The sequence below is a fragment of the Vigna unguiculata genome, chromosome 2 (genome assembly GCF_004118075.2).
Source record: "Vigna unguiculata cultivar IT97K-499-35 chromosome 2, ASM411807v1, whole genome shotgun sequence".
Lineage (NCBI taxonomy): Eukaryota > Viridiplantae > Streptophyta > Magnoliopsida > Fabales > Fabaceae > Vigna > Vigna unguiculata.
The window spans coordinates 27,248,954-27,272,668 of NC_040280.1; the positions used below are offsets into that span (position 1 = coordinate 27,248,954).

General features: G+C 29.1%; 2 protein-coding genes across 4 annotated transcripts; one reads left to right on the forward strand and one right to left on the reverse strand.

Moving 5' to 3' along the window:
* Positions 1-2,820: 2,820 nt before the first annotated feature.
* Positions 2,821-8,338, reverse strand: LOC114174068 (cell number regulator 13-like). 3 transcript variants are annotated; one of them, XM_028058809.1, is made up of 9 exons: positions 8,052-8,338; positions 7,535-7,712; positions 6,910-7,334; positions 5,842-6,257; positions 5,477-5,577; positions 4,362-4,433; positions 3,804-3,910; positions 3,334-3,427; positions 2,821-3,144 (listed from the first exon to the last, which is right to left on the reverse strand). In XM_028058809.1, exons 3-9 carry the CDS (start codon positions 7,315-7,317, stop codon positions 3,092-3,094), a joined length of 1,251 nt encoding a protein of 416 aa, XP_027914610.1. In that variant the 5' UTR covers positions 7,318-7,334; positions 7,535-7,712; positions 8,052-8,338; the 3' UTR covers positions 2,821-3,091. The 3 variants fall into 3 exon arrangements, with proteins under 3 accessions (XP_027914610.1, XP_027914613.1, XP_027914612.1); XM_028058812.1 differs by having other exon boundaries at positions 2,823-3,144; positions 6,910-7,322; XM_028058811.1 differs by having other exon boundaries at positions 2,823-3,144; positions 7,959-8,279.
* Positions 8,339-20,731: 12,393 nt separating this feature from the next.
* Positions 20,732-22,816, forward strand: LOC114174740 (40S ribosomal protein S14-like). Its single transcript, XM_028059590.1, has 6 exons — positions 20,732-20,879; positions 20,992-21,111; positions 21,199-21,244; positions 21,782-21,867; positions 22,132-22,261; positions 22,505-22,816. The coding sequence occupies exons 1-6, from the start codon at positions 20,877-20,879 to the stop codon at positions 22,570-22,572; spliced, it is 453 nt and encodes a 150-aa protein (XP_027915391.1). The 5' UTR covers positions 20,732-20,876; the 3' UTR covers positions 22,573-22,816.
* The last annotated feature ends 899 nt before the right edge of the window (positions 22,817-23,715 follow it).

The following is a 23,715-nucleotide window of genomic DNA, read 5'->3' on the forward strand; positions in this document are numbered from 1 at the left end:
CGACTTTTTTGTCTTGACAAAATATTTCATTTTATTCTAGGTTTTGGTGTCAAATCGAAAAACACAAACAAATATTTACAATCTGTCAATGCATCAAAACAATAATGCTCTTAGTTATGAAGAAAAAAAAACTAAAATAGAACAAGATTGATTTTTCTAATAATAGACTTTCACTTGACGATTCCAAAGGTCAAAATAAAAAATCATCACAAACTTGTAATCAAAATTTCAAATTATCCAATAATAAACAACGCGATAAACGTAATTTCATTGAGACCACTTGGTAAATATTTCAACCAATTTTTTTTTCCTTTCTCTCTTTTAAAGGTTTCGAAAATTACACTCATTCCTAACCTAGAAAACCTCATCCACTCACCATAAATGAGACAAAATAAACTTCATTATTTTAACTTTTTTTAAACATATTATTAAAGGTCAAACCTAACAATTAACAAACATTAGTAGTTAACCTTGAACTCTTTTGATCTTAGGAGAAATATCATTGAAAATTAATAACCACAAAATAGGGGTGGTAATGTGAGTCACCTACATTAAACTAGGTTTTGTTGTCCCATCGCAAAAGAAATGCGCGCTAATTTTTCTCTCTTCTTCTGTCCCACATAACATATGATATGCATAAGGATTGTTTATTTTTTTATTTTGAATTAACAAGTATAATATAATATATCAAAAAAACAAAAAACAAAAATGTACTTTAGACGTAACCAATAGAATATTAGTTAAAAAAAATAACAATTATACAATTATACTTTTTGAATGTTGATTTTCCAATTATGACTATTAAAATTCTAAAAATCATTAATCAGGTTAGGTTCATACATTTATCTGAATATGTAATTAATAACATTTATATTTATACATATGTAACTAATACAAATAACAATGGTTGCATTATAAAGTATTTATCTTTCCGTTTAATATTAAAAATACAAAATTTATTTTTATAATTTAAATTTACTTGTGCTATACAGACCGGTTAAAATGGACCAATGGATCCAAAAATTTAATTTGTCCCACACTTTTTTATATTTACAAGTCCGCTTTCACGACTCATATCACATTGTCACCCTACCATACAAATAATAATAAATAAGTCCTTAAATGTATATACGCTGTGAATTAAAAAAAATTACTCAGGTAGATCGATGAAACACCTAGTAGTATAGTTTTATTTTCCCAGTATCTTGATCCGAAGGTTAAGGATTAATATTTTTTTTTATAATAACAAATTATTTCTGATGCAATAAATCCGTTTTTTAAAGGTTAAGAAACTCAAATGCCATGTAAACCTTTTGGAACTTTTAATAAACCAATTTTTTTTTTAGCAACTGACATGGGGTTACTTTAACCTCAGAAAAAAATGAAATATGAAAATTATGGTTGAGTAGTGAAAACACACGTTTTTGTTTTTTTTTTTTACATAGTTATTTTAGTTAAAAAAAATATTTGAAGAATAAAATGATAAAATGATAATTTTAATTTAAAAAATAATTAAATTTAAACTAGTGATTACTTGAAAGATAAAAGTGTTAAAAATTTGTGTACAGCAAGAAAAAGAATTCTCTTTTAATTATGTTATAAATAGCTTATTTATTCGAAGTAATATTCTTTCCTATACTTATTTCAACGTGAAAAAATACAACTTTAGAAAGCCTAATAATGTTTAGGGTTTAAAATGTTGAAAAGTTCGATCCAAGTCAAGTTCTTTAAAGGACAATGATACTTTAATTCATTTTATTGATATATTTTTAACTTATTACTTTAATCACCATTAGATCATCACATTATATCACTTGAAAGAATCAAAATAAATGATCTAATAGTGATTAAAGAAGTGAATTAAAAGTGGATCAAAAAAGTTGGGTTAAACTATCTTTATCCTTTTTTAAAATTCACTAGTCTGGCTGTTTTCCCTATCAGTGCATTAGAATGAGCAAATCCAAGTCTGTGCCCTCAAATAGGTATCCAAACACTCTAAAACATTCACTGGGTGGGTTGGGTTGATTCATATATTTTTGGATGGACACAACAAAATACTAGTTGAAGAAATAACGAATATCAATCAGGTAACACAACAATATAACGAAATATGGAGAAATAAGAAAAATTTAAAATCTAAAGAAAAAAAGAAGAAGAAATTCCCAGACACCGAAAAGGGGTCACAAAACGGCAAAAATGGAAAGTGTGGGAAGAATGGCTTGAGTGGAGAGTTCATTAAAAGCTGTTGCAGGGGTGCTTGGTTTGAATTTCAGTACCAGTTGAAGTGCAATTGCCATGGACATATGAGATTGGAACCATGTGTTGTACTGTTTCGTTTTCTTTGGGTCAATTCAAACACAACAGAGACAAGGGATTGCAATTACCTACCACTGTCGTATAGTTATAGTATCCGCTGTGGGGCGTTTTGGTCAGTTTGGTTTCGACTAGTTCGTTCGAGGAGTACGAGGGCAATAAGTTCGTGCACGTACTAATATTGACCAGAATGAAAACTTTTCATATTCACCAAATGAAAGATAGCAACTTTTCGGATTGGTGCAGAATAAAATGGTCGAACTGCAAAAATCATTTAACCGAACTGAACAGAAATGACTTGTTAAAAGAGAACAAATGATGAATAAATATGTCAAGGCTGATCCATTTTTACTCACCACCTTAAAAAATCAACACCTCTGCATTCAACTTTATTTTTCGTTTGTGTATGAAGTAAATATTAATCGATATCAACAAAACCTAGGGTTAGCTAATCAAATGAGTAATGACATAAATAGATGAAAGGTTTCAGTTGTACGCATGAGAAAACATGCCAATAAATTAACTCGGACTATATTAAACCAGGGGGGAAAATAGGTTTATGATACAGCATCAACTATATCTAGAAACAACTTTTCTCGAGAACAATGAAATAAAGTCACTATCTATACATAGTTAAAACAAGGCCAGGTGCGGTGAGAATAAAAATACATAATTCCTGCCTTCCTGTGAATTCTAATACAGATAGCCTCTACAATTTACCATGGTCTCCAAGTCACCTTGAATTCGCAAACAAACCAATGATGATTTCATTTCTTAGTTAATATTCCATGTACTGAGATGGTGGAGGGCTTGTTTTGGCCTTCTCAGGACCTGCAAAATGGTTTAATATCAGAAAATGAGACAGTACAGAGAAATTGATAATAAGCCAGATCCAAATTCAACAGGTTTTGCTGAGAAAATGAAGGACGATCATGACACCTACTAGGTGAATTAGCACTTTGAACAAGATGAAGTTCCCAATATTATATTAAAGCAATTTGAGGAATTAGGAGGACATACCACTGATCCCACGGATCTCCACTTCTCTCCATTCTTGCACAAGGGCACAGCAGCAACACATCAAATGAGAGAGGAAATCATCGACAAAGCCCCCCTAGCATAGAAAGTAGCTGTGGGTAAAAAAATTCAAAGAAACCAACAAATGTGTATGCATCATACTAATTCCAGTGCTCAAATTTTGACACATCTATAATTTTAACTCGACTTGAAAATTGGATGAACAGAACCTACTTTTAATAATAAGAGTTGGTACGAATTGCATAAACATGGATTAATAATACTGAATAATATGACCATGCTTAAAAAAAGGTGGGCACTATGGAACATGTCCAGTAGAATATGAGACATTTACAATGAATATGCAATGTGCATCTTAAAAGCTTATGATATCCAAAAATCCCAAACACTAGTTGTACCAAAAAAGAGGGAATGAGATGTCATATTTATGCAGAGAAGGAAGGAAGTATTACTGTGATGTTCAACATCTTCCGAAGTTTCCTCCTTACGCAGCAAGTATAGCAACAACAAGACAAAATTAATGAATATGCCATCAAGTCATTACATGCTTCTCCAGAGGCTGAAAAAAAAAAGAAGAAGCTGAAATCGTAGTAACAAAGCCTCAATAATGCTCATAGTGTTTCAAACCAACCAGATTGAAGGTAAGAATAACAAGCAAAGAGAAAGTTTTGTAACTGAGAACCCTTAGCATTAACTTTTAACTTATGGAAAAGTTCTCAATTACATAAAAGCATGTCATTATTATGTCAAATTAGATGAACATGGGATTATGTGGCACAAGATGTCACCATGATACTACAGAGGCTGTCCTCAAAACAATGTTTTAACTAAATTTATTAAAATTAAGGCTTTCCAAATAGTGGGTCTGCATGGGCCTGGGTGGTCTGAGTCTTTATCATCTTTGGTCTCCACAACAAAAGAAAGGGCACACAAGACTTCAGCTATTAAAGGCCCATAAGAAAGATTCATGATCCATTTAATAGTAACACATTATATCATAGCTAACTTACATATGGGCCTGTTTCTTGCAACAGAAGCAATCTTTGAAAATGTTCCACATGGATAGAAGAATGTCTTCATACCTGCAGTGCAAATGTTATACTTGTTATTAGGAATTGGAAGTACACAGGTATTGGATGCTCTCCTGAGCTAACTTATTTTTATGTGTACTATTTCCACGTTTTTTTTTTTCATTCAAAGGACAGATGTCCAGTTCTTACGATAATTTCTATCCAATCACAACATAAGAGATTTTCAAAGCTCTATGACGCTATCCCTTGACAAACCATTGACCTCTAATTCTTTCTAAATGGTTACTCTAACTAGAGATAGTGTAACCTCTATCTAATCTATTCTCCTAATTGATGTTTCTTCAAGACATACCCACATAAGTCCAAACTACCAAAGAGAAGCTTCTACCATTTTTTTCTTGAGTAGGTATGACCCCAAGTGTCCATATATTTCATTCATTCATAGTCCTATCTTGTCTAGTATGAGCACCGATTAACCCAACATTTTCTTCTATGCTAAATCGACCCTATTTTGTCGTTATACTTTTACCACCCAATACTCAGTTGTATAAAACATTAACATGCTTATAACTATACGGTAACTTTTGACTTAAGCTTCAGTCTTATATATCCTATTTTCTAATTCTCATGCAGCTGTCTATTTCATCCAATTAGTGTTGAGCAGCATATCATGCAAAACCACATTCCTATTAGTGTAACTTGAGAAAATTAAAATTTTGTAAAAGAGAAAGAAAGTCAAATTAAACAAGTATTTCAACTGAGTAGATCCCAAACAAAGGAAGGCGGACCACCGAAACATTTTACCTCAACAGAGACATGCTGAACGTTAAATAGTTTAAAAAGTTTGAAAAATAAACCTCAATTTGATGGCAAAAGGAACACGGATTTGTGGCTGGGATTTTGTAGCACCATGCATGATAAAGGGTTACAGACTACTAAACTAGTGGCGCTGACATATTGGAAATGAACAAGAAAAGGCATTACCATTCGTTGATAAGGCTACAAAAACACTGAGCAATAATATGCAGGTAATAAACCTCAGAAGAGTAAATGGTAAACAGAACCTAAAAAAAATCAAGCAAGAGAGAACATACAGAGTGAAGGCTCAGAACAACAAGCAAGTAAATCAGTGTGCCAATCTTCTTCCTGATAAGAACCCCCAGCTGATACTAGATCCTTTTGCGCAACTGAATATCTGTTGGGATCAATATGAGTTAGTAATAAGAATGGTAAAGATATACAAATTATTAGAAATAGCTATTGTTGATAGCATCCGACTGGAATAAAGGGATGGAATGGAAGAAGCAGGAACTTTTAGAGTAGTCAAAACTAAATTGACTTCCTAGATGACAGAGGGGTAAGGTTAAAAATTCACATATGTATTCTGACTTTTGGTAAACTAGCTATCCTGAGTGAACCTACAAAAACATTGAAGTCGAGGAAGAGAGAAATGAATAACCTTGACTGTGAATGCTTATCAACTTTTGCATGATGTTTTTCATCAGATGAATGCTCATTGTCACTGTGGTCTTTAGAATAATTGTATTCCTCTTTCTTGTGATTTTTCTCTGGGGAAGACTTCTCTGGAACAGAATAGGCTGCAACTTCTGTGACATCTAGTAAACGTTGAATAACTTGACACTGATTCATATCCAAATTTGCTTGTGACCGTTGTAGCTCTAATTTAAGCTTTTCATTTTCTTTTTTAAGCGCTTCAGTGAAAGAACAGTTGGGATAAGAACAGGATAGTGTTTTTTTCAACACAGCAGTGTCATCTATGTCAGGTTCTGGTTTAAAAATAACTGTCTGCGCCTTTTGGTCATCATCATCCAATGTGTATTCACGTTGATCCATCTCAATAACTTCAAGTCTCTCCTGAATATTCCAGAGAATGAGAGAAGTAATAGATTGTTAACCATATTTTCATACCAAATTTATAATAGCAGATGCTACCATTACATTGACAGAGCAGTTCATAATCCTCATAAATATTGAGATTCGCACAATCCAGAAATAAAAATTTTTCACAACAGCCACACTCGCATACACATGTACATATATACACATACACACTCACAGTAGAGAAACAGGGATTTGATTAATTGGTTGATGGCTTACAACTTGGGCTAGTGCCCTATTTTATAGTGGTGCCGGTGCTGATTGGAAACTAAGGTAAAAGCAAAAGTATTGCTTGACTCTATTCACAGGATCACAATACAGAAGGAACCAGACTAATGAGTTCAACCATAATTTACAAGAAATGCTTTGTTGTCCTCGTACCAAATAGTACGACACAGCATCAAGGGACATAATTGTGTGGATACATCTAATGAAGAAACAGGGGCCCTTTTCTGTATAAGAATGTCTTAAAGTGTGAATCTTGATATGACTTTCAACAACAGAATTGAAGTAAATGTTATTTAAGCCAAGTTCTTTAGTTTAGGAGTGATCAACAATAAAAAAGATCATTCACAGCTAGAGATAGCATATAATCGAACACAGCAAAAACAAAAATAGAAGCAGATACCCTGACTCTAGCATTATCCACAAGAGTAATGAGAGGAACAAGACGCAGGTATCTATCAATTTCATTCTGAGCCTTCCTGAACTGATAAACAATGTTCCAGCCCATAGCCAGCAGATAGAGGTAGCTACGGTCCTGACAACTATTGACCAATATATAAGACCTTCTGAGGGCATCTTCCAACTGCTCCAGAGGCTCCCTAGTTTCTGGGTACCTCTTCAGCTCTGAGATCTTGAGCTGCTCCAGCAAATTCCCAATCAACTTCAGATGCTGTGCAAACTGCCTGCAGTTCTTCTTATGCATCCGTGCAGTGCTTGCAGCTCTCACAATCATCCCAATCAGCTTCACAGCGTCTACACCAGTCAACTGGGCCACATTCGCAAGATCCCCTATTTGATCCCATGACGCCATGCTCTCTGCAAGTCAACCTAAAATCCAGTCACATCAGTTCCTTTCGAACATGCAATTCAATCCTTAATCTCATCATGACAATCGGAATAAATTCTTAAAAATAATATCAAAAAATGGAACAAATTATACCGGTGATCATTAAAAAATTGGAATAAATATTCATCATTTAAAAAAAAAACATGCACGAAAATTATTTATTCCTTGTAAGAGAATATACCTTTAACTAATAATAAAATTGACTGCTCCACTCACACAGTCCCACAGCGAAAGTCGAAGACGAGGCGAAACAGGAAACCAAGACGAGGCAGGCGAAACAGGAAATGAATGTTTCAGGCCGGATCAAGCATTCCGCAGAAAATGTTCCTCAAAAAATAGCATTGGCTTTGAGATCTCAACTATTCAGACACAGCCACGCCGGAAAAAATGGCAAATACAATTAACTCAGTCAAGAAAACAAATAAACAAAAAAATCTTGAAGCTGAAGAAACATGAGATAAGATCACTACATTCCAGCGTAAAATCTGTAACTAAAATAGTAAACACATCCAAATCCTGTTCAATCTATTTATGTATGGATTAACTTTATAAAAAGAAGGAAATAAAGCAACTGAGTTGAGAAGCGAGTTGGTATGCATGATTACACATTTTCATCTCACGGAATGCATCAATCAGACGCAAATGCAGCGAGTGGTTACTGTTTTCGTTAACATTGGCTTGTGAGGAGCCTTACTTACACGAAAGAGAAGAGAGGAAAAAAGGAGCATAGAATTCAGGTGATGACAGACATTGCTATGCGCAAAGGAGCGCTTCTGAATCACTCTTTGTCTCTCTCTTGCTCTTATCGCTCACAGTTTCGGTTCGGTGCTGTTTTGTGCAGTGCAGAGCTTGACCGCATGTGATGCCACCTCACACAACCAAAGTACCCTCCGTCTTAACCTGTTATTACGACAATGCCACCCTCGGTTTCACGGACTGTAAAACTGTAACGGCGTCACACGACATGTTGCCTTTGTAGAAGGTATTGAGTGAGAGTAGGGAATGAATGTAAGAGAGTTATTTAATGGTGTGCCAGCTGGCACCGGTAAGTAGTTGAAGCAATGTGCATGAACAGTTGCCCTCTGAGTTTGCCAACAAATGAAACCCACTTACCAAAGTTTAATAGGACCTAGCATAGGTAGGGATACAAAAATTAAGTAAGTAATATATAAATTATGTGAAAAGATTCTACGATCAATTATGATAATATATCTTTTATATTTAATCACGGCGTAATTTTGTTTTATATTTTATATTTATAAATAGAGTGTTTATTAAGATTTTTTTATTGAAAGTTATTTTTTTTATATTTTTAGTTAACTATATATTCTTAAACTTTTCTATTAATATGTAAATGTTATTTTATTTCGTTCACTGATTAACTTATTAACACAATTTTCATACCATTACTTATGACTGTTGTGGATGGTATAGTGTCTTCACTGTAACATAGGGACAGTTTGGGCTCTTTACTATTTTGTATGTTTAAGATAAAAATAATAATTAAATATATTTGATAAAGTTAAATTTTTTTAATAAAATTAGCAGAATAAGATAACAGTTCTAAGTAAGTATTGAATGGACTAACTGAAAATTTATAATAAAGATTAGGTTTTTTATTAAATGTGTTTTTTCAATTTATAATGAAAATTAAAATTAAATTTTTTTTGAAATTTTAATTCAATTTAGTCTTTTAATTTTAAATAAATTTAATCATTTTTTACAACCAAATTTTGTTTTATTTTATTTAACTTTTCAAATGCATTTCATTATAATATTTGAATTGTTTATACAGTTTGACATATATTTATTTTAAAATTAATAAAAAAATTATCATAAAACATATTTAAGACGTCAAATAAATTTAATAAATTTGATTAAGAAAACTAAATTCACATAATTCTAAGATTGAGAGACTAAATTGGAACTCGAGTTTTGAAAATGGAGTAATTCTAACTTTTATAATAAAAGTTGAGACAAAAAACACTTAAATTTTTTAAATTTTATTTTTAAAAGCATTAATATTTAATTTTATAAATTTAAAACTGACTAATATATAAAACTAAGAATATACCCAAACTATAATTTTTTAAATATCTAAGAACTAAAGAAAATAAAAAAAAATTATCCAAGAGAAAAAAAAAAAGGAATCTCTTGATGGGTGACAAAAAGATGGTGTTGTTGGTTGGTTAGATAGGAAGTTGGGAGGTTGAAAAGGAAGAGAGAAAAAGCAAAAAGCAAAAAAGAGGTATCATCAGTACCAAACAGCATTGAAGAAAAAACACAGGAAGATGCTAATAACGTGATTTAAGGATTAATAAGGAGATTAATTGTTAAAGGAAAAAGGCAATTACGAAAGAAGGGTAAGGAGTATATTCCATCTTTCTTCTGCATTGGAACCGTGAACACTGAACATAAATTCATTGATATTAAATGAGGCAAGTGCAAGGCGAAAGAGGATAACACAGAAACCATGTAGTGAGGTGCACGTGGTCTCCACTCTTTTATGTTTCGCTGTTCCCAACTTCATGCTTCCAAATTATCACCAATTACAGATCCTGCCATGCCTCTGTTATAACCTATAAATATTAAATACTCGAATTTAATTTTATACATCTTCATTAATTATTTATTTTACTTTTCATAAATTACTATTATTCATCGTGCTCTGTATCATATAGTTTTTTCATGCTTGACATTGTTAAGTGGATTATCCATAATGAAATATGTATCTAGTACCAATTCCACTAAATGATAAAAATGTTATTACTAATCAATTATTCTTTTTTCTCATTCTTTAACAAGAACAAAAAATATAAAAAGAATAAGCAATGGTAATACTAATATTCGTGTAGGAAACAACACATTAACCTTTTTTCCAATAAAATTAAAGATATTATAATATAATAGGGTGGTAGTAATTTCCAACAGAACGATGTGTAAACTTGTATGATTTTTTCTCTTTTTGGCTCGCACTTATATATTTATATATAAAAAAACAAGTTTTTCATATGATATTTCATGTATTATATAAATGTTTACTAGCCAATTTCACATATTAATTTTTTTTCCTTTTCCGAACTGTTTTATAAGGTTGCAGCTAACCATTCTCAAACATTTACTTAACGAAAAGGTTTATATATATCTCAAATTCCTAAGAAAAAAGGTTTATAGTCTTTTTTTATATAATACTAGCACACAGATGATATCGTGTATGCGTGTTTATATTTTTTAATTTTTAAAAAATTTAAATTAAAATCAATAACAAATATATAATTTATTTTTAAAATAATTATTAAATATAGTATTAAAAAAATATATATAATTTTTTTAAATAATAATTTAAGACAAAAAAATATTCTAAAATAATGATTAAAAGTAAATTTGGTATTATAAAATGTGAAAAAAAAATGCTCCTTATGTGTTATTATAAATTAGTTTTATTAATATTTATTTACTGTGCAACTCCTATCTGCATACTTAAACATATAGACTACATTTTAAAACATAATCCAAAATTCATAGTAAAAGCATGTATCAATACTCAATATTCATATGGTAGTATACAATTAAAATATTTTATTTTATTTTCTCTTAGTCAAGAACAAGTCTCACATGATATGTAATTGATAAACTGTTTTCTATTAAATGTGGTTGGAAATACATTTATTACATTAAATATATTAATGAATGTGAATTGATGATTTAAATAATCAATGTATATTTCTTTAACGTTCAATCACTCCATTGTAACTTATATTTCCTTTAAATTTAATTTTAAAATACTATTTAATTAATAAAAAAATGTTAACGATGTCTTAAGGTAGTTTTTATTAAGATATAATTAGTAATATTTAATTTTATTATATTTATATCATCTGAAATAATTAACTCAATTAATTAAAATAATATAAATTTATATAACAAATTTTTAAAAATATAAATATTTTGTTTTTTTATTTTATTCTTATAATTGTTTTTTAAATACAAAATAAATACTTTATAATTTTTAACTTATGTACCAAGAAACAAGTAAATATATTAAACACTTGAAAATCACAAGCAAAGATATTTAATATTTGAAAATCGTCTTTCAATAAAAATTTGAAATGAAAAGACTAAAAATGTGGAATTTTAAAATGTTTGAAAGATACATTTTAAACGTTTTTCTTTTTTTAAATAATTTTAATTGTTTTCTTTAAACATTTCAAATATTTAAAAATTTATCACTTGATAATTGATATACCGGGTTTTTTTTTTCATTTGTTGCTTTGTTTGTTATTTTTTACATTTAATTATATTTTATTTTTTACAACACTAAAATAAAAGAAAAATGGTTTAAAAAAAATACAACAAACGTTAAAATTATTTTATTATTAAATTATTTTTTAACTTTTTTTCTTGTACATACAAAAATTATGAATTAACAATTGTATATCAATTCCCTAAAAATAAAATAAAACTTATTAAAATTATAATTCATTTAATATCATACTTCTCAAAATTATATGTTTATTAATTATTATTAATCGGTATCATATAGCAATACTCTTGATATAGTTAACACTTGCGTACTTTTATACTTTTATACTGTTGGGTGTTTATGTTCAACTATATAGTTAACTTTTTTTTTTAATAATAATTTGCGTAGCAAGAACATTCATACAAATATCACATTCCTTTTAACTTTTAAGTATATTCAATTAAAAAAATAGAAATACTATTTTATTAACAGAAAAAAAAAATAGTTTAACTCGTGGTTGTGTTTGAAGGAGAATGAACAAAAAAAAAATGAAGAGTGATTTTATTTGAAGTTAATTTTGTAAATCCCTTACCCAACAACAACAACACTTCATGTCTTGGACACTAATTAAAATGCAATTGAAGTGTTTTTCTACTTTTTATTTCCCACAATGTCTGTGTTGTAATTTTATATGGCACAATGGCCTAAACCATTAACAATCTTCAGTTTCTTCATATACTTTATGAATAATTTATTGTCCATGATACCGTAAAAGTTATGGTTGTTTGCTACAGAGAAAATCAAATAAACTTATCGAAAATGTTAAACAGACACAGTTATCTGACTACTTGAGACAACCATTATTTTAATATTCTTTTTAAGTCAGTTGTACTAATATAGGAACTAGATAAGTTTATTTCCAAACTTTAATATTTATTACAACTGCATATTTTATATCAATAAGGGAAATTTCAAAACTAAACGAAAAATAAAATATTTGTTTAAAAAATCTTGTGTTAGATTTAAAGAGAATAAATACTAACGACACCTAAATTTAATTATATAAAACATCGATACTATTTTCAATCAAAAATTTAAAATAGTAAATTTATGATATAGTATTTTACTTTCTCATTTTTAACCAATATAAAATTCAGACTCAAACTTAAATTCTTATCATCTTGTTAATAAGATATTCTTTTAAGAAAAAATAATTGTAACCGTATATTCTGCTATTTGTATGGTGGCCTCCACATGAACCGTTACATTACATCCATCTCATATTAGCACATAGAAGTGCTTTACGTGGGTTTTATCTTAAAATATATAAAGGCACAAATGTTTTGTATTAACTCATCTTTACACGTGTTGTTGTATAAGTTTATTAAAAAAATAAAATTATACATAGATAAATAAAAAATAATTTCAGTTTTTATTTTATATTATTTTTCTTAAAAGATTATAGAGAAACTTCGTCCCATGTTCTAACTTGTGTTTAGTAATTATCACTAATTGATGACATGACCATGACCATAATCTTTCACATGAGACAAATGAAGATGTTGTTGGCAGGCAAAACTCCATCATGCTATAGTCTAATTTTTAGTCACGGGAGAAAAGCTTCTTCGGCTCATAGAAAGAGATTTTTTTTTTTGTCAGAAAATACAGTTATTTATCGAAGATAATTTTATATAAATTATACCGTACACACATTTTTTCTTTTTTTAATTAAAGTTGGGGTCGTTGACCGTCGTCAACTTGGATGAACGTATCGTCGTTGTATATGACTTTTGAATTCTAAACAAATCCACAATGTAATGTATATAACACTAAAAATACAATAATCATCATGATAAAATAATTTAGAGATATTCTTGTAAAAAAAATAACAATTATTAATAGAGATGTTAAAATAGATCGGAATCCGTGAACCAACTTGGCTTACCATAGATTCGGGTCTGAGTTAAGTTGAAATTTTTTTACAAATTTTAATACGGATTGATTTCTGACCTGGCTCACTCGGGTTGAACCCGTTGTGAGTTGGATTGGCTCACCAACTGCAAATAAAGAGTCACACAAGTTTTTTATTAGGTTGGACTTTGTATTTGAGTTGTTTTTTTAGCTAACACATAGATAATTTGTGTTTTTGTTACTTTTGTTTGTATTTTGATTGTATTAAAGTTTATTTAGATTTTAATTAGAATTATAAACTAGTTTTGACTAAAAAAAAATTTAATTAAGTGAGCTTGTGAGTCAACCCGTTTAACCTACCAATCCGTAGTGGATCGATACGGGTTGAAATTTGTTTGACTTGCTAATAAGTGAACTGAGTTTGATTGGTTCACTAAGTAATCAACCTGTAGTAGATCAAATCGAATTATTCGTTTTGACAGTTCTAATTATTATAAAATTCATAAAAAAAGGTGAGATATTAATAGTAATGATATAGCTATAAAAAACAATATTTAATGCTTGAAAACTCTAAAATGAATAAAAATATATGAGCGTATAAGAAGAAAGCCACAAATGGTCCTTTAGTTAGGCACTTAGTTTTTATGACATTTAAGACAATATTACAAAGTGGTTATAACTTTATGTCTTAATCAGAAATTCTTTTACACCTAAGACAGTGTTTTATGTGTGGATGACATGCATGGGAAATGTAAGATGTGGGTTTTAACTTATCCCATTATGGAAAGTGCCATGGGACCTCTGCATTTTTTTTTATTAGAAAAAAAAATACTCAATTCACAAGATAATGTTGGTTCATGTGGCTAAAACAATTGAAGAAATAATTGTAATTATCTCTACTGTTGTATTTTTTTTTCTAAAATGAATAATGCTTCATTGCGAGTTTATATTTTGTTTTTTTAAATAAAAAAAAGTTAACGAGTCAAGCTGTCATTTTAATTTACCATAAAATTCTAGAGAGTTGATGCAAAAATAATATTAAATTAGTAGTATTATTCCCTATTTTTTTTTATGTGAAATCGTTTTTAAAGGTACTTTTCCAATTTCTTTGTGAGGTTAAAGAACTTTTTGCTACTTTATTATGATGTATAATAATTGCAAATTGCACTATCATAATCTATATTTAGTATATATATATATATATATATATATATATATATATATATATATATTCCTTAGCTTTCATCTATACTCTGAAGTTTCTATTTTCTATAATAAACAAAAATATCTTTTGTAAATACTCAAGCAAAGAAAGAGTGTGATGAACGTAAATCAATTGGATGGTTTTTGTTCAAAACATTAGGTTTTTATGAAGTGTTAACATTACGTTTACATGGCACAACTAAAAAAATGCTACTGTATACAGTTTTAGTTATTTGTATGTTTTAAAATTCTGCCAATGACCCAAAAATGTTGTTGAGTGTATCCAGAAATGAAATTTTTGACATTTTTGTAATTTTAAGTAATTAAACCATTCTAAAAAATAATATTTTTTTTTGTTAAATTACTCTTTTGGTCCCTCTATTTGTCATGAAATTTCAGTTTGATCTTCAAGTTTTTTGTTATCTCAATTTGGTCCTCATTTTCTTAAACATGACTCAATTTGTTCCTCACCGTTAACTTTGACCAGACGATGTTAAAGTCAACGTCACGTGCCAATTTCTATTTTTTTTTTGAATTTTTTGAATTTTTTTAATTCTATTTATTTTTTATATGTGTCAAATTGTGAAGTGACACGTGGCACAACTGTGAAGTGACACGTGTAAAATTAAAAAAATAATAATAATTTTTTTAAAAAAAGAATTCAAAAAAAAACAAAAAATTGACATGTGGTATTGATTTTAACACCGTCTATCGTCTGGTCAAACTAACAGTGAAGACCAAATTGAGTTATTTTTAAGAAAATGAGGACTAAATTGAGACAACGAAAAAATTTGAGGACCAAACTGAAATTTCATGACAAATAGATTGATCAAAAGAGTAATTTAACCATTTTTTATTCAAATGCCATAAATTAAAAATATTTCATATGTTCGAATGCAACGTGAAAATGAAAAGTAGATGTAAAAACGTATGAACATATAAACAATGATTATAGTTCATTGACATTGATTAACCTTGAGAAAACTTGACATGTACATTGAGAATGGGAAATGATTGAAATGGCTAAGGAACTTTTGAAGTGTTATAATTAAGCCATGAGATTGTGTAGTGGCAACCATTGTGTAGATACAATAGTGAACAAAAAAGGTAAACTTGAAAACCATCATTCAAAATCAATGTATTGTTCTCCATGGAACAATCAATTACCAACTTTTATTCTTCTTTATTTTTGAATGGAATCAATCATAAAGTCCAACAAACACAGATGCATAAATTTCGCAACAACCTATTCAACAAAAACAAAAAATCCTTAAAGTACAAAATTTATGTAGGCCCATGTTTATCCATTATTGTCTTGTTTTGTAAAAAAATAAAAATTAAGCAATTATATGATTTGAGCTGTAAATATAATCAGGCCACCACCACTGAACCGTTTTGGATTGAGAGAGACATGAAGAAAAATGGGCTTTATATTCATTGCAAGTTGTTTGAGACTGTAACTCACACCTCTTTTTATTCTTTTCTCACCCGTGATATTTAAAAAAAACGTGAAAAGTCAATCTTACCCTCCTCTATTACCACCAATAATAAGAAAATTGAATTGAACTTTTTATTACATTTTTTTCAATTTTTCAACAAAATGACTTTATATTATAATTTTCAACTTAAAAACATAAAACAAATTTGTTGTATGAATTATAACTGCGAATTCCATAATTATATACTTGTCTTGTTAAAATGTTTCTAACATCTTCAATGTTTTTTCACACGTAGCATCTTCTTTTGGTACATTATAATTTAATTTTTTTTTTACCATATATTTAACTCAAACTGATTTTTTTGACAATAAAGGATGATTGGAAGGTCATTAATTATATCATCTTATTTATTTCAAAATGATTTCATTAAATAGTTATTCTCATTATTATATTTATTTTGATAAATAAAATATGGATAACTAATGTATTTATTACTGTGAATGAAAAATAGTGGGAGAATGAGCCAACTGTGATATTGAGGTCTCTTTATTTCCTCACATTATAAAATCTTTGTAAATCTGTGTTTGCATTCTATTGTGTTGTTTCCTACCTTATGTTTTGTCCATGCCTCTAATTTAGTTCGATATTCAATGTGGTGTTTCCCTGCTGATAAAAAAACTCCGTTTTTATCCAAAATTTTCGTAAAAAAGAAAAATTGACATATAAATTAGAGCCTACAATTTTAAATATTAGATTTTAGTGGTAAAATAAAAATTTAATCATTATTAAGAACATCTCTAATAAAAATTTCTTTCCATTTTTTTTTTATAAATAAGCTTGCTCATTTAATTTTTTAGAAAAAAATCTTCTTTAACACAATAGTTAATTATTATGATTTTCAACATGTTAAGTAAACATATGCAGAATAAAGATTGAATGAAAAGAGAGAAATTACTTTTACTTCAATGTTTTTTATAACCATACATAATATATACATATATATTTTCTACTTATAATAGTTATTCTTAAAGATAAATAACCTTTAACGGTAAATCTTCTATACAGAAAAAAATAAGTTATAAATAACTTGTATTCGTAACGTTTAATTAAAAATAATACTTTTATCACATGTAAATTAAAAGGGTGGGAGAGAATAAAAATTAAAAGAATAATTACGCTGATAATATAACAACTTAACAACTTTAAATTTTAAATTTGTCACTGTGATAACTAATTATTTCTTTTCATTAAAATTAATCATTAATTACAAATTTTTTATAATATATTTTTTACCATCTAACCTTTCTAATTTTATAGAGTTTACTCAATGATTGTTGTATCGTTTATCACTTCTATTTTTATAAAGTATACTACTTGTATTTTTTATATTTTCTAACAAATATTTTATTTAAAAATTTAGTTTTAATTAACTCAATCTTAATAAAAAATTAAATATTTTTTATTATAAAAATAATAAAAATACTATTATTTAATTTTATAAAATATAATATTTATATTAAATTATAATTATATTTTTATAAACACAAATTAATATAATAAATATATTATAATCTTTTCAAAGTTGCGCGAATAAAAATAAATAATTCAAATCTTTATGAAAACGTGTCTGCTTTTATTATTAATAATAATGCATACTTAAAATTTCATTTAATTTAAATGAAAATTTTATTTTAATTCATTTATTTTATTTTTCTTTATTTAATGTGTTTAGTTGCAATAATAATAATAATAATAATAATAATAATAATAATAATATTAATGTCAATTATAATTTTATTATCATGTTATTTTTTATTTTATTTTATTTAGTAATTTAAAAGTAATTCAAATGTATTTTTTAAATTAAAAATAATTCATTTATTTATTTCAAAGACTTTGCTTTTACCCAACGTTTTAATTAATTAATGACTATTTAATAGTTGTGAATACATCATTTAGATCTATTTAATATTTTAATTATAACAAATGTTAATACCATTAAAAAGTTAATTATAATATTTCTAGTTTATTGGTGTTCATTTTTTTAACTTAACAATTTAAAAGTATTGAAACATTTGGTTATTTTAATTAAATAATAATTAAATTATTTATTTTATCTGTCTTTCCCCCGTATATTTACAAATAAAAAAAAGTATATTATGTTGTTATGAAAAATAAAGTTCAAAATTACAAATTTTTGCATGGAATTCCTTTGTTCTATATTTTGTTTCTATTTTTATACTTTTTTCATTATGTTTCTATTTTTATGTTAATTTGGAATCATTATTATTGTTTTTTTTTCATCTTTCTCTGTCAAAATGCTTATTCATTAATAGCACAATAATTTCGTCAAAAACAAAATTATATTTGTCGTGGAAATTATGATGGGACGAAAACCAAATAAATCTATTTGAAAAAAAAATAATGAGTCAATATGTATGGGATATCCGTCTAAATCACTGTAGGAGACAAATGCATTTCCAAGCAAGCAAATACAAATGTATTTCAACAATCAAGCAATAATCATGAAAAAAGTTAAAGACATTTTTGTACCTATAAAAGAGTCTGACATTTTTGTACCTCCCACATGACTGTAGATCTGCAAACATATGTTGGTACGACACACTAATGTAGGTACCGCTCTTATCTAAAAAGTGGTGCAGCCAAAAGATGCAACATATACGTTTGTGCCGCAAACTCCTATGACTGGTTCTCATAACACTCAATGTACATATCTCTCAACCAACTTAGTTTTACGTGGGGACCACAACATTGCATGATCTCATATGACACCTCGATCGTTCAATGCTTAAAATATTTATCACACTTTCCAAAGTAGCATCGAAGTCTAATGCTTCATTTGGACAAAATTGTCCCACTATAGATAAATGGAGGAGGATGTCATCTAGTGTCACAATCATCTCTTTGAAAGGAAGATGAAAGTTGTTGGTTTCTTTATGCCACCTCTCAACAAAATCCAATATGAGGTCCTTATCAGGATATTAATAACATATACCACACAAGAGCATCAAACTTAAATTTTGAACAAATGGCTCACCAACCTCATGACACACTCTTAATCTTTTTAATCTCTTACCATGGGACACCAAATTTATGTCCACTCGGTCCTAGTAAAAAACATTATATAAACTTTTTAAATTTATCCACCAAGTTCAACAAATATTATCAAAGTATGGTCATCCTAAATAACACATGCGACATGATCAACATAGTTGTCAATAGAGAAGTATCCTCGGGTCCTTTGAAAAATCTTCCTTAATCATGATCGTCATACTTTGGAACAACCTCCTCATGGTGGATGACATTAAATTGCTCCTCATGAGTTGTTGATGATTGATCAAATTCTCCATGACTTGTTGATGGATTTTTCCATGACGACCTTGACCTCTTATACGAGTAGAAAAACTTTCATCACAAGGTATAAACGCTCATCGTGTTCTAGTCATATATATATATATATATATATATATATATGATAAAATAATTTAAAAACATATCAATATTAAAATTAATTACAATTAAAAATTACAACACAAAATAAATACACTAAAAAAAATTAAACATAACAACAAAAATAAAAAATATAAATAAAATATTCAAGAAATCTAAAAAAAAAATAATAAACAAAAAATATAATTCAATAAAACTGGAAGTCGATATCTGAAATCAACAAAGTCACATCCGAAACCAATCTTAATTAGAAGTTCACATCCGAAAGTTACAAACCTCTATAAAAGTATATATTGGTATGCGCTATTCACTGGATGTCGACATCTAGAATCTACATTCACAAAAGTTCACTTATGGAAAATCACAAAACTCCATTATCGGAAGTCCAAATCTGGGATTTGCTTCACCGGAAATGGACATGCGGTACATATTCTAAAGCTTATGGAGGTTGACTTTCAGTGTTGGTTTTGGGTACATTTTTTTGCTTATCGAAGTTCACTCTTCCAATATCTTTTCCGCTTACGGATACCGACTTCCAGTTCTGCTTTTCCACATTTGTTTCCAGATTTGTGGATTTGTGTTTCTCAAATATTATAGAAACTAAAACTATAACGTCAATTTCAAAACATTCATAAACATGGTAGTCAAAAGCACAAACATAGAAAAAAGAGGGGGATATTACCTATGTGAATTCTAAATGGTGAAAATGAGGAATAACGCAGATGAGAAGAGAGGAAAGAGTACAAGGTGGGAAGAATGAACCACTACGTCCGAGTGAAAGCACACAAAGTAAGGGAGAAAGAGGAGTGTGAGGTTTGGTGGGATTTAGAGGTGAGCATGACATCGTTAAGTTAGGGTAAAATCCTGGAGGTGAGTTCATTTTCATTAAATAGGAGAGAGGGTGAAGTTCAAATTTTAAAAAATTTAATACAGCTTATTAAATGGTCAAAGGTCAGTTTTGAAATTTAGAAAATACTGGGGTGCAAAATAAATATTGGGAGTGGAGGAAGAAACCTGAGTTCTTGTTCTTAGTGGCAGTATTGGCCCAAAGCCCAACTCCAAGGACAAAATAAAACAAAAAAGGTTAAGGGGTAACATTGTAAATTGAAGTACTTACCTTTGCAAAACCCTAATCTTTCGTATATAAAATCGAACCAAACGGTGTCTGTGTCTTTCTTTCACCTTGCAGCAGACAACCCTAAACTACCGAGAAGGGTCATCTAATTTCCACATCTCTACGCTGCGTTGCAACAAACATGGTTCGTACTTGATTAATCAGTCTTCCAAACCCTAAATTTTCCGATTCAGTGGTGTTTTCAGGGATGTTACGGTAGCTATTCTGATAGGGTTTTTGTTGTTGTGATTTTGCAGTCGAGGAGAAAGGTTAGAGAGCCAAAAGAAGAAAATGTGACTCTGGGTCCAGCTGTTAGAGACGGTGAACACGTGTTTGGCGTCGCTCGCATCTTTGCTTCCTTCAATGACACCTTCATTGTAAGTATTTTCGTTTATTTTTATTTTGTGGTTTCAATTTTCAAGTGCTTAAGTTTGATTTTTGATTTTTGATTTTTGTGGTTGCAGCATGTTACTGATTTGTCTGGGAGGGAAACACTTGTCCGCATCACTGGTATGGTGGCTTTTGTTAACATTATAGTAATGAATTGATTGTATGCTATTATTCCATAACCAATTTATTTGGTATTTGTAACTGCTACAAATTTTTCTTGTTTTTTTTTTATCAGTTTTTCACATGTTATTGATAATGAAATTGCCCATATCCAATTTCAGCGAATGTTAAGTTAGTGTTAATACATATGCTCTTTGTTTTTGAATCCCCGATCACCTTTCTTGTTAGACTGTTATGTGCTTCTATGATCCTTATTCGACACTTAAGTATTCCCATGACTTAAGATGGAGGGAGCTTTGTGATTTGACCTGCAGTTTTTACAACTTTGTCTGGCTTTATCTTGAAGAGTTTTGAGTTTTTATTTACTGTACTTGTTGAAATTTATTTCTTTATAACCATGCTAACATTCTTTGCCATTAAAATTTTTTTGGTGAAGTCTTTTCTTTTTTAGTAGATATAGGAAAACGGGTGTTCTTACGTATTTGATGGCTTTGCTTTCTAATGTGCTTTACTTGTATCCTTACTTTTTAACTTCAGGTGGGATGAAGGTTAAAGCTGATAGAGATGAATCATCTCCCTATGCTGCTATGCTTGCAGCACAGGATGTTGCTGCCAGATGCAAGGTCAGTGAGATTCACATTAGTACTGTCATTTTTTTTTCTTCTGACCATGTTAACTGTTGTGATTGTCATGATGCTGTTATGGTTTTATAGAATTCTTATTTGATCACCCTGTTTCCTAAGCCAATATCACTAGTCAATTGCTTTGGCTACCTTTTCTTTCTTTCACTGTTTTTATTCTGTGAATCTATAGTGAGTATGATTCTATTTTTTGATGGTTTGAAGCTGCCAAACTTAATTTTGTGTTGTTTGAAATCATTTTATCAGGAACTGGGCATAACTGCTCTTCATATCAGGCTCCGTGCCACTGGTGGAAACAAAACAAAGACTCCTGGTCCTGGTGCTCAATCAGCTCTTAGAGCCCTTGCTCGTTCAGGAATGAAAATTGGTCGCATAGGTATTTGCCTTTTTAAGAAAAACCTCAAGTTCAATTTGGTTGCCTCGTACTCAAATGTCTGGTTGTCCTTTTTCATTTGTTGTTTTAAGTCAAATAGTATGTAGCTAACTGGTTTTTTTACACTAGGTTTGTATTCATTTTTTTTCTGGTTTCTTTTCTGATTGATTTCTTTTGTATGACATTTGCATTTGTATTATTTGCATTTGTATTGTATGATGTTAATTCTTGTTTCTTTTTTTCCAGAGGATGTTACTCCCATTCCTTCCGACAGCACGCGTAGAAAGAGTGGAAGGAGGGGTAGAAGGCTTTAAGCTTCTACTATATGGCTGGAGTTGCTCTGCTTTATTTCCATGTCAAGTAGAATTGTGCTGTTTCGAAATTTTGGTTTAGTTTCATATTAAACTGTTATTGTATTTCTTAAGCTTTCTCGAACATAATTGAAGTTTACATGCTGACATTAATGTTAAAGGCTTTTGAAAGTTCTGAATGTTACTTTGGTGTCTTAGAAAACTGCTAATTATCTACTTGATAAAACATTCGTATTTTATTATTTAATTATTGTTTGTTTATTTGGTTCCCCCTTTCGTGTTTTATCTACCCTTGAGCGTGCAAGAATGGTTAGAAATTAGAATATTGCTAATTAGTTGAATATTGCTTTATGGCATTGCTGGGAATGAAAATTGGCTGCTTAGGTGGGGTTGTGTAAATTGATGAATTTATTGTTGAGCTTTAAATTGTTTGAATTATATAATTTATCCAAATTATTAATCGAAATAATTGAATATTTCAACAACTACAATATTTGAAGTTCTATTAATTTAACCCTAGCAATAATATGCGATCTTCTTTCCATTAAATCCCAAATGTTCGTCCATCTATATCTGAATATAATCTCTAAGATTGGACAATTAATAGAATGAAAAAGATAACATTTTTTATTATATCTCAGCAGCTGGTGGCTATTGAATTCTGGATTTAACAATTATTCAATATTTTTTTACTGTAAAAACACAAACATGATGTATAGTTTTAATAACTATTATCAAGAGATATGACATTTTGCATTGAATAAGTGGCCATTGATACGTTAACACGGAAAGGAAGATGATTGATGAAAAGTTTTTACCTGTTTCTCAAAAGTTCATTTGCTCATGTGTTTTGACTACCAAGTTTCACAAGTTTTAGGCTCTTAATACCATTAATAAAAGTAAAATAGAATAATGTAATAAAACTAGAAGAAGAAATTTGTTTTCTTCTTATTGAAAATGAATAATATTTTTTCAAATTAAAAGATACTGCATAACCTGGAAAAGAATATTAAAATTCTACCTCAATAACTAAAAATAATTATTACTTTATTTCCTTAACCAATACAAGAAATAATTGAAAATTGAATTATTTCGGTAAATATAGATTATGTTATTTTGTTCCATGTTTACCTTGCAAATAATCTA

Excerpts from the sequence above, each read along its gene's own strand:
- LOC114174068 (XM_028058809.1), bottom strand. The coding sequence starts at position 7,317 with ATGGCGTCATGGGATCAAATAGGGGATCTTGCGAATGTGGCCCAGTTG. Across the intron at positions 5,578-5,841 it reads GATAAGCATTCACAGTCAAG|ATATTCAGTTGCGCAAAAGG; the intron begins GTTATTCATTTC and ends TGATCCCAACAG. Across the intron at positions 3,145-3,333 it reads GGAGATCCGTGGGATCAGTG|GTCCTGAGAAGGCCAAAACA; the intron begins GTATGTCCTCCT and ends ACCATTTTGCAG.
- LOC114174740 (XM_028059590.1), top strand. Across the intron at positions 21,245-21,781 it reads AACACTTGTCCGCATCACTG|GTGGGATGAAGGTTAAAGCT; the intron begins GTATGGTGGCTT and ends TTTTAACTTCAG. Across the intron at positions 22,262-22,504 it reads AATGAAAATTGGTCGCATAG|AGGATGTTACTCCCATTCCT; the intron begins GTATTTGCCTTT and ends CTTTTTTTCCAG.